This window comes from Lathyrus oleraceus, chromosome 5 (assembly GCF_024323335.1).
Source record: "Lathyrus oleraceus cultivar Zhongwan6 chromosome 5, CAAS_Psat_ZW6_1.0, whole genome shotgun sequence".
In the NCBI taxonomy this organism is placed as follows: Eukaryota; Viridiplantae; Streptophyta; class Magnoliopsida; order Fabales; family Fabaceae; genus Lathyrus; species Lathyrus oleraceus.
Genome location: NC_066583.1, coordinates 186,249,388 through 186,260,736, shown reverse-complemented (window position 1 = coordinate 186,260,736; position 11,349 = coordinate 186,249,388). Strand labels below are relative to the sequence as shown.

Sequence of the window (11,349 nt, the reverse complement as noted above, 5' to 3'; positions counted from 1 at the left end):
AACTCTTACTCTGTCTATAGGCTTCCACACAGCACTACCAAGGTCAATCTAGAGAGAAAAATCTCATTCTTTTTTACCGAATTTGTTAGAACCAGTCAAAACACCGCACACCCTTCCGTAACTCTAAAATTTTAGACAAATATTCAAAGACATTTTAAATTAAAAATGAAACTCTTCAATCAATCATGAATCTTCAAAGATAAGATTCAGATCCATGCAACAATGAAAAAAGAATGAGATAGAAGATAAAAGAAATTGTTTGCAAGTGTTCATAAAAAATCCAAAACTCTTTTAAAAGAATGAAGAACAAGTGGTTTGTGAATTTTTCAAATCATCAACAGAGTATGTGTTTTATAACATCGTGAATGATTTTGAGACAAAAAATAATTTATAGGTGTTGGAGATGAAGCACAAAAAGTAGTGGAAAAATCATTGCTTCATTCGAGTTGGGAACACTTGAGTGATTTGAGTCAAGTGAAAAAGTAATGTGGAATAAGATCTACACTTTATATGAGACTCATTTTTCTATGATTCCAGTCAAGATTAACCAGTGATTCGAATTATGCTATGTGTGATTCGAGTCATGAAGAAACCATGATTCAACTCAAACAAGACAGGGGTTGACAAGAAATATGTGATTTGACTCATATATAAGTTGCGATCCGAGTCATAGGGTTCCATGATTTGAGTCATGTACAATATGTAATTCGACTCACAAACTCGCAGAAACTCTTATTTTCCCTTTTTTAATTTGATTCGACTCAAAGGGTGTGTGATTCGAATCACAAACCTAAAATCTCAAGTTTTACAATTTTTGAAGTTGTTTTGAGATTCTACTTGTGTTATGATCTGAATCAATCTCAAATATGGTTTTTGTTCCAAAAATTCAATTATTCACTTAAAACATATTGCTAAACTCAAACACAAACAGTTTGAACTATGCATGCTAAAAAATATACGGATCTAATACTCGATCCTTGAAAAATACGCAATTGAAGAAGAGACTCAATGATATAAGACTAAATCGAAATAAAATTTAAAATACAAACAACAAAATTATATAACATAGATATGTATTGTGTCTCCCTTAATTTAACTTAGACATGCAACTTCAGCTGAGTATATATTTCCTCTTAAACCAGTGAAAAATCAATCAAACAAAATCCTAGAAGGTTTGTGCCATAAATAATTTTGAAGATCAAAGATGAGATTAAAAGAGTAATTAAAACTAAATTCATATCTACTACTAAGAATATGGATTAGATTTCTAATATAGTGCATGTAGTAAAGAAAAATGGAACTTTAAGAGTATGGATGGATTTTAGAAATTTAAATGTTGCTACTCATTAAAATAAATATCTTATGCATATTTTTGATATGTTGATATATTGAACATATGGTAATGAAAATCTCTGTTTAATGGACGAATATTCTGAATATAGTCTGATATTTTATAGAAGAAAAACTAAAATTGCATTTAGATATCGTGATTCAATAGAAACATCCAAATGGACAATTATGCCATTAGGATTAAAAAATGTATGGCTTATATATCAAAATTTGTTTTTTCACAATTTCATTGATGATTTTATACAAGTTTATGTTGATGGTGTAGTGGTCAAGTCTAAATAAAAAAATACAACAACAACAAATCATTATCTCACTAAATTGTATCGATTATACGAACCAAATTACATCCTAATATTCTATCATAGATCGTACTTATCTTAGTTTTTCTAACTATTTCTTTACAGTTAGTCGTTTGACTATTTGACATCTGATTTATTATTCTTACCACAAAAATCACACCTATTCCCTTTGGATGTCCAAACCGCCTAAGCATATTTTCCACCACTTTTTTATTATAGGTGTTACTTCAACAACCTCTATAATATTATAATTTATAATCTTATTTTACCTAGTATTATTATACATCCAACACAACATTCATATCTATACTACACTTAATTTATTTTCATTTTGATTCTTTACTACCCAATATTCTTTCTTGTACTCCGTTATAACCACTCTATTCCTTCATTATTTTGTACTATGGATCCAAAAAACACTTCTCTTTTTGATAAATTTACATTAGTGTATTCTATCTTATTTTTTTTAGACGAAATCCATACATTTCTATGATTTGTCTCTAAGTCTTCAACGTCTCATTTAAATTCTCTTGAAATTTTTTAAATAGAACTATATTATTTTTAAAAAATATACATCTCAATGCTAAATTTTAAATGTGTTGTATAGACACATTTCGTATTAAAGTAAAAAAAAAAAAAGGACCTAGAGTTGAACTATGGTGTAATCCTATTAAAAATGACCATTTAATACAGCTTTGAAAATCTCTCAAAAATGAGGAAATATAACTTAAATACTAACCCAATAAATATGCTTTTGGTGTAACTGCTTGAAAGTTCCTTACATTTCTACTTCAAGAGAAAGGAGTAGAGATAGATTCGAGCAAAATGAAAGCTATTTTGGAATGTCATTCTCCAATAATCATAAAACAACTTTAATTCTTAGAAAAATGACTTACCTTTGAATATTTGTTTTGAATCTGTTTGGAAGGATAAAGGTATAGCTGAATGAAGAAATTTTTGACATGGTTTTTAGCCAAGGTAATTAAAAATGGACCGGCTATTAAATTAGGATAAGTCAGGGTTTAAAGTTTTAAGATTGGACCGACCGTAAGTAAATAAGTTGGAACGTTTTTTTTATCCTACTTTTAGGATAAGTTCAGTGTTATAGATTTTGTGCAATTTCATATATTTTTAAAACACATGTTTTTCTTATATTATATATATTAAAAGAGGTCTATGAAAAAAATAATCAATACAAATTTTAATATATTTAAATAATGAGATTAAATAAAAATTAAAATATTCTGAATATGATTAAGATTATCCTTTAATGAGATTTAAACCTTTTCTATTTATTACTCTGAAATAAAATTTAGTTACTCTTAAATGTTAAAATTTTGTATTTATTAATTATATTTTATTATAAATGAATAATATAACATAAAATAAATAAGTTTTTAACTTAAAAATATTTTTATAACTTGAAAAAAGTAGACTCATTTAAAAAAAACGTATTTAGTTTCTTTCTCAAGTTCTTTGTTATTATACAAAGATCAATATTTTATCTAGGGTACTTTATCACTACTCTTTCTTTGATCTACACTGTCTCTTTGTCTCTCTTCAATGGTGAACTAATATTTTATCTCTTATACTTATCCAATTTGGATGTACATATTTGGGCTCATGAAATCTAATTTCTGCAATTCCTTGGCATCATGACAATTTCAATGTTTCTGGTTCAAATCCCTCAATCTCCTCTTTTTTAAATTTCAATTTCTTTAAGTAATAACTTTGATTTAAGAGTATTCTATTCTACTTTATATTTAATATAATTAGGATTATTATTGGTGTTGTTTTGAAGTTGTTTATTGTCTCTTATGAATTTTAAATGATTTTTTATATTTATTTAATCTTTGTGAAAATTCTTAAAATATCTCGGTTTCTATCATAAATATCGATGTTATTAAGTGAAATGTTATGGAGAAATACCTAACCAGATATGCAAAATCAAGAATTGAGAATTTGATTTGTAAATAGCAAAAATGAATCTTATTGTTAATTTAATATTATTGTTTTTGATAAAACTTGTAATCTTCAAATTATTTTTAATAATGAAATAAATATTTGTTGGAGGATTAGAATAAGTCAAATGCAGTGTAATTGATTTTTGAAGTGTTTTTGGAGAATAGCTTATTTGAGAAGCTATTTTGGAAGGCTTCTTGTTTGCTGCAGAAATAGCAATTTTCTGAAGCCAAAACAGAAAAACAGTTTTGGATGCTTTGTTTAGTCTGATTGTTTAGTGGTTTGTACACTATAAATAGACCTCAATTGTAATATTTGTGGTTAATGCCTTCAGATAATGTCATTCAATATTCTCATCTCAATTTTTCTTATTTCTCTATTTTCATCATCTTCCTCAATTAACCTTTCTACCACCAAAAATAACAACTTCCACCATTAATTCACCTTGAACAAGTTTGATCTTGTTCCAACATTTGGCATCAGGAGCTTTGGTTATGATCCTATTCCGCTGCAATCATGTCCGTTTCAAACGATAAAATACCCACCAACCTTCCAATTCTTGATTCGAAGAACTACGACAAATGGTGCAAGCAAATGAAAGTATTGTTCGGTTATCAAGATGTGCTTGATGTGATTACCACCGGTGTTACTCCTCTTGTTGAAGAGGCTACTGCAGCCTAGCAAGCTACTCACAAAGAAGAGAAGAAGAAAGAGTACAAAGCTCTCTTCTTGATACATTCTTGCGTCGATAGTGACAACTTTGAGAAAGTTGGCGATTGTGACTCGGCAAAGCAAGCTTGGGGGATTCTTGAGAAGGCTTATGCAGGGGCAGACAAAGCGAAGGTTGTGAGGTTACAAACTCACAAACGTCAATTTGAGTTACTTCAAATGGAAGAAAAGGAAACGGTCAACGATTATGTGACGCGTGTTACGCGTTTGGTGAATCAAATGAAGTCTTGCGGTGAAGCTGTTTCGGAGCAAAATATTGTATCCAAAGTGTTGCGTTCTTTAACACCTAGATTCGATAACATTGTGGTTGCGATTGAAAAATCGAAGGACCTCAAGACTATGACCAAAGATGAGCTTCAAAGCTCATTGGAAGCTCATGAACAAAGGATGGATGAAAGAGGAAACGATAAGGCGAAAGCGGAAGTGGCTTTGCAAGCTCGTTTAAATGAAAAGAACAAGAGATCGAAAGGGAAATGGTCTTCTAGAAGTAAGAAGAATTTCCAAAATTTTGGTGGAAAAGATCCACAAAATTCAAAGGGGCTAAAGGGTGAAGGAAGCTCCAAAGAGGGTAATCAAAGCGCCTACAAACCACTCGACAAAAGTTCCATGAAGTGTTATAACTGTCAAAGGTTTGGGCATTTTTCGAGAGAATGTCGCTCAAAACGCAAGGAAAATGATACGGATGAGGCTAAGGTAGCTAGGAAAGAAACGGATGATGAAAATACGTTTCTTGTGGTGATTACGGAGGAGAATAATGGCATGGACAGCAGTAGAAAGTTGCTGGACAACAACTACTGCAGTACCGAAAAAGTGCAGAAAACGCGTTCGGAGAAAACGCATTGGTAACGAATCGAGATGGAGTTCAAGGTAGTGATGAGTGGTACTTGGATTCTGGTTGTTCGACTCATATGACTGATAGAAAGGATTGGTTCGTGAAGATCAATCAAGCCACACGAAGTAGAGTGAGATTCACAGATAACACGACTTTAGCGGCCGACGGTGTCGGTGATGTTTTGATCATGAGAAGGGATGGTGGTCATTCCTTGATCAAAGATGTATTGTATATTCCTGGAATCAAATGTTATCTTTTAAGTATTGGCCAATTGCTTGAAAGGAATTACACGATTCGCATGGAAAACAAGGTTTTGCGTGTTTTGGACCAAAACAGTGTTTTGATCCTTAAGGCTCCTATGGCGGCCAATAGAACTTTCAAGATTGAGTTGAAAGTTATGGAGCATAGGTGCTTAGCTACTGCTGCAAGTCGTGAAGAATGGTTATGGCACTACCGTCTCGGTCATCTCAACTTTCGAGACCTCGACGCGTTACATAGGCACGGTATGGTGTCCGGGCTGCCACAAATTAATATTCCATCTGAAATATGTGATGAGTGTTTGCAAGGGAAGCAATACAAGAGTAATTTCAGCAAGGATGCGGGTCATAGGACCAAGCATCACCTTGAGGTGGTGTATTCCGATGTATGCGGACCAATGCAAGTCAATTCGTATGGAGGCAACCGATACTTCGTCACGTTTATTGATGATTTTAGTAGGAAGCTATGGATTTATCTCATTAGGAGGAAGGATGAGGTGTTTGAAGTGTTTAAACGGTTCAAATCCATGGTTGAGCGACAAAGAGGTCACAAACTCAAAATTCTCAAAACCGACGGTGGAGGCGAATTTACTTCGGGTGAATTTAGGAGTTATTGTGATGACGAGGGTATAGTGCGTGAGGTTGTACCACCTTATACGCCTTAGCAAAATGGTGTTTCCGAGAGGAAAAATCGGACGATTATGAACATGGTGCGTAGCATGTTGAAAGCGAAGAATTTACCGAAAGAGCTTTGGGGTGAAGCCGTTTCTACTGCCGCCTATTTGCTGAATAGGTGTCCTACAAAGAAGCTTGAAAAGGTTACTCCAGAAGAGGTATGGTCCGGATTCAAACCGAGTTTGAGTCATTTGCGTGTTTTCGGTTCGGTAGCATTTCGACATATTCCGGGTCAACTTCGAAAGAAGTTAGATGACAAGGGTGAAAAAATGTTGCTTGTTGGTTATTATCCTACCGGAGGCTACAAGTTGTTTGATATAAGTAGCAAGAAGGTCGTGATTAGTCGAGACGTGATCGTGGATGAAATTCGGACTTTTAACAGCAGAATTTCTGCTATACCAGTCCAGGAAACTGATTCCCAGAAAGGGGAAATCGATTTCCAGCCCAAAATTGCACTTCCTGAAGCTGCTGAGATTCGAAATGCAGGCCCAGAAATCGATTTACCACATGGGGAAATCGATTTCCTAGGAGGAAATTTGAATTTTCAGCCTGTTAATGATGCTGGACAGCAACCATTCGCAACGGAGAATGGTGAATCGAGTAGACGACCAGCGAGCCAGAGAGGTATGCCTCAAAGATTCCGAGATTGTGAGGTATTCCGTGATAGTGATATCAATAACGATGGTGATCTCATTCATTTCGCTTTAATGGCCGAAACCGAACCGGTAGATACGGAGGAGGCATTAAGCGACCCAAAGTGGATGAATGCAATGAAGGAAGAGCTTGAATCGATTGAGAAAAACAATACTTGGATGTTGGTTGACTTACCGAAAGGTAAAAAGGCAATTGGTGTGAAGTGGGTCTTCAAAGTGAAAGCGAATCCGAAAGGCGAGATAATCAAGCATAAGGCTCGATTAGTTGCAAAGGGATTTTTGCAAAAGGAAGGCATAGACTTTGATGAGGTATTTGCTCCGGTTGCTCGACATGAAACCATCCGGTTAGTTGTTGCGATAGAAAATAACAATAGCTGGCCGTTATATCAAATGGACGTCAAATCAGCATTTTTGAATGGTCCATTGGATGAGGAGGTGTAAGTTGTACAACCCCCTGGTTTTGTTGTTCAAAATCAAGAGGCAAGGGTCTACAAGTTGAGGAAGGCACTCTATGGTTTGAAACAAGCTCCAAGAGCTTGGAACAAACGCATAGATGGTTTTCTTAACGACATTGGTTTCAAAAAGTGTGTGTCCGGGCATGGTGTTTGTGAAATCGGGTGCAAGCGAAGGAGTAATCATACTTTGTCTATATGTGGATGATTTGTTGATTACTGGAAGTTGTGAAAAGTACATTTCAAGCTTCAAAGAAGAGCTTATGAAGGAGTTTGAAATGAGTGACCTTGGGTATGTGAAGTACTTCTTAGGCATAGAGTTCCAAAAGACAAAGTTGGGGCTGCTCATGCATCAAAGTAGGTATGCTTTGGAGATCTTAAAGAGGTGTGATATGGAGCATTGTAATGCTTCCATAACTCCAGCCGAGGCACGGTCACAACTATCCAAAAGCGAGGAAGAGCAAGATGTGGATCCGACTCAATACCGGAGATTGATTGGATCATTGCGTTATTTGTGCAATACGCGACCAGATTTAGCATTTAGTGTCGGTATTGCTAGTAGGTTCATGGAGAGGCCAAAGGTATCACACTTGGCAGCGGTTAAGAGGATCCTTCGTTATGTGAAAGGTACTCTTGACTGTGGAATTTTGTTTCCGGCAAGTGACGCGGGCAGAAGGTGCAATTTACTTGGATACACCGACTCCAATTGGTGCGGAGATAAAGATGATCGAAAGTCTACGGCTGGTTATGTCTTTATGTTCGGCGGAGCACCAATCTCTTGGTGTTCTAAAAAGGAGTCGGTGGTTGCTCTCTCTTCTTGCGAGGCGGAGTACATTGCAGCGTCATTGTGTGCATGCCAAGTTGTGTGGCTTGTGAACTTACTGCGTGAGCTGGACAGCAGCACGAGAGAAGCTGTTTTGTTGTTGGTGGACAATGTTTCAGCCATCAATCTTGCTAAGAATCCCATAGCACATGGGAGGAGCAAGCACATTGAGATGAGATTCTATTACTTGCGAGATTTAGTGAGTTCTGGACAGTTACGTTTGAGCTACTGCAGAAGTGAAGAACAAGTCGCGGACTTGTTGACGAAAGCTGTTACGAATGATGTTTTCAAGCGACTCGTGGTGAGGTTGGGCATGAAGAACATTGGGCATTTGACTTAAGGTGGTGTTTGGATGATTAGAATAAGTCAAATGCAGTGTAATTGATTTTTGAAGTGTTTTTGGAGAATAGCTTATTTGAGAAGCTATTTTGGAAGGCTTCTTGTTTGCTGCAGAAATAGCAATTTCCTGAAGCCAAAACAGAAAAACAGTTTTGGATGCTATGTTTAGTCTGATTGTTTAGTGGTTTGTACACTATAAATAGACCTCAATTGTAATATTTATGGTTAATGCCTTCAGATAATGTCATTCAATATTCTCATCTCAATTTTTCTTATTTCTCTATTTTCATCATCTTCCTCAATTAACCTTTCTACCACCAAAAATAACAACTTCCACCATTGATTCACCTTGAACAAGTTTGATCTTGTTCTAACAATATTGTCTAAAACGAAAAATGTTTTGTTAAAATTTGATGAATGTATTTATTATTGTATATTTAGTTTACATAGAGTTTAGTTTATTTTTAGTTTTAGTAGAATTATTTATTAGCATAAATAACAAAAATGAATCTTATTATTAATTTAATATTATTGTTTTTGGTAAAATTTGTAATTTTCAATATTATTTTTAATATTAAAATAAATATGTCAATAACAAGCAAAAGTTTTAAAAATGTAACAATGACTAGACCGCGCTTTTAAACTGTAGCTTAATCAAAACCGTCATCTCAAGTTTGCGTAAAAACTGCTGTCTATTCACATACGTTAGCTTAATCAAAACCGTCATCTCAAGTTTGCGTAAAAACTGCTGTCTATTCAGATACATTAAGTGACGCTTTTTAACCTTTGTGGGCAAAAGTAAAAAATCGTAGGCAACCTGGATAATCTAAAGTTATAGGCTACAGTTTTTATACTTCTAATTACGGTTTTCAATCATATTTTTGTTATTGTGTATATATTTATATTAATAAAAGATATAAGTAAAAGTAACGAGTACATATAACTATGTTAGATGATGTTTCATTAAACCATTCAGGTCAATTCAAAATAGTTTGAAGGTTATGTTCTATTTTAAAATTAGACCTTTAATAGATGAAAACAATACAAATTAAAAAATATCATATTTTATTTAAATTATAAATTAAATTAAATATATATATAAAAAATTGATATATAAATATTGTGTAAAAGTTTGACTCTTCAAAATTTAGTTTTTCACATTTTTTTTTATTCTTACAATTCTCAATTTATAGAAAAGTTCATACCATTTAAGAAAGAAATAATTCTTTGAACAATTTCAACAATATTAAAAAAAATATATTTTAATTAATAAAAAATTAACAATACGAAATCACAAATTTTCAAGTTGTCACAACTACTATGCAAAATTTATTAATGTGTTCATTCACAATGGTAGAAAAATACAAATATTTCCAAATTTATATTAATTTTTTTTTTCATACATTCATAAAACCCTTAAAATTTTAAGACATTTAGGTTCAATTGTATTTGAATGAGACATAACATAATACTTTTGTATATATATATATATATATATATATATATATATATATATATATATATATATATATATATATATATATATATATATATATATATATATATATATATATATATATATATATATATATATATATATATATATAGTTGGTATAATAAAATGAAAATTTAAATTAGTAAAAAAACCTATAAAAAAGTTAGGCTAAAATAAGTTTAAAAGTATTTTAAATCTAATACTTTAATTTACTATCTTTTTTAATTATAATTTAAATAAAAAATTATAATAAAATTTTAAAATATTAAGTAATATAGAGAGAGATGTACACCAATATTTATAGTGATTTGACACATTCATATTAGTTATTTGCTAAATCCACTATCCAATGACTTCTCATTGAAAATTTGTAGATCTTCCATTATGATATTTCACAAAATTACAAGAGTTCCTACAATTAAAATGTCTAAAATAAACGTTGACAAAAATAAATTTCTTTTTTTTGGATCTCTCACTTGTACGCAACTCCACGAACTGAACTTTATGCAAAGGCTTTACTTGAATTCGCTTCCTAAATCTTCCAAGCCTAATAACCTTCTCTTAAGCGTTGGTCTATCCAAAGATTGAAAATAACTCATACCTTATCTTTAGGCTTCCACATAGTACTATCAAGGTCAACCTAGAGAGAAGAATCTTCTTCTTTTTCACCGAATTTGTCATAATCAATTACAACATCACACACCCTTTCGTACCTCTAAAATTTTAGACAAATCTTCAAAGAAAAGTTAAATTAAAAATGAATCTCCTCAATGAATCATGAATCTTCAAAGATAAGATTCAGATCCACGCAACAATGGAAAAAGAATGATATAGAAGATGAAAAAATATGTTTGCAAGTGTTCACAAAAGATCCAAAATTCTTTTAAAAGAATGAAGAACAAGTGGTTTGTGAACTTTTTTAATCATCAATAAAAGTATGTGTTTTCTAACATTGTGAATGATTTTGAGAAAAAAAAAATATTTTATAGATGTTGGAGATGAAACACAAAAAGTAATGGAAAATCATTGCTTGATTCGAGTTAGGAACACTTGAGTGATTTGAGTCAAGTGGAAAAGTAATGTTGAATAAGATCTACACTTTATATGAGACTCATTTTTCTATGATTCCAGTCAAAATTAACCAGTTATTCGAATCATGCTATGTGTGATTCGAGTCATGAAGAAGGCATGATTCGAGTCATGAAGAAGCCATGATTCGACTCAAACAAAACAAAGGTTGATAAGAAATATGTGATTTGACTCATATATAAGTTATGCTTCGAGTCATAGGGTTCCATGATTTGAGTCATGTCCAATATGTGATTCCACTCACAAACTCACAGAAACTCTTGTTTTCCCTTTTTTTGATTTGATTCGACTCAAAGGATGTGTGATTCGAATCACAAACCTAAAATCTCAATTTTTGCAATTTCTGAAGTTGTTTTGAGATTCTACTTGTGTTATGACTTGAACCAATCTTAAA

At 32.6% G+C, this 11,349-nt stretch overlaps 1 protein-coding gene across 1 annotated transcript; it reads left to right on the top strand.

The window, feature by feature from the left end:
* The first annotated feature begins 7,310 nt into the window (after positions 1-7,310).
* On the top strand, positions 7,311-8,372 carry LOC127079613 (uncharacterized mitochondrial protein AtMg00810-like). Its single transcript, XM_051019993.1, has one exon. It carries the CDS (start codon positions 7,311-7,313, stop codon positions 8,370-8,372), a length of 1,062 nt encoding a protein of 353 aa, XP_050875950.1.
* Positions 8,373-11,349: the final 2,977 nt, after the last annotated feature.

Excerpts from the sequence above, each read along its gene's own strand:
- LOC127079613 (XM_051019993.1), top strand. The coding sequence starts at position 7,311 with ATGGTTTTCTTAACGACATTGGTTTCAAAAAGTGTGTGTCCGGGCATG.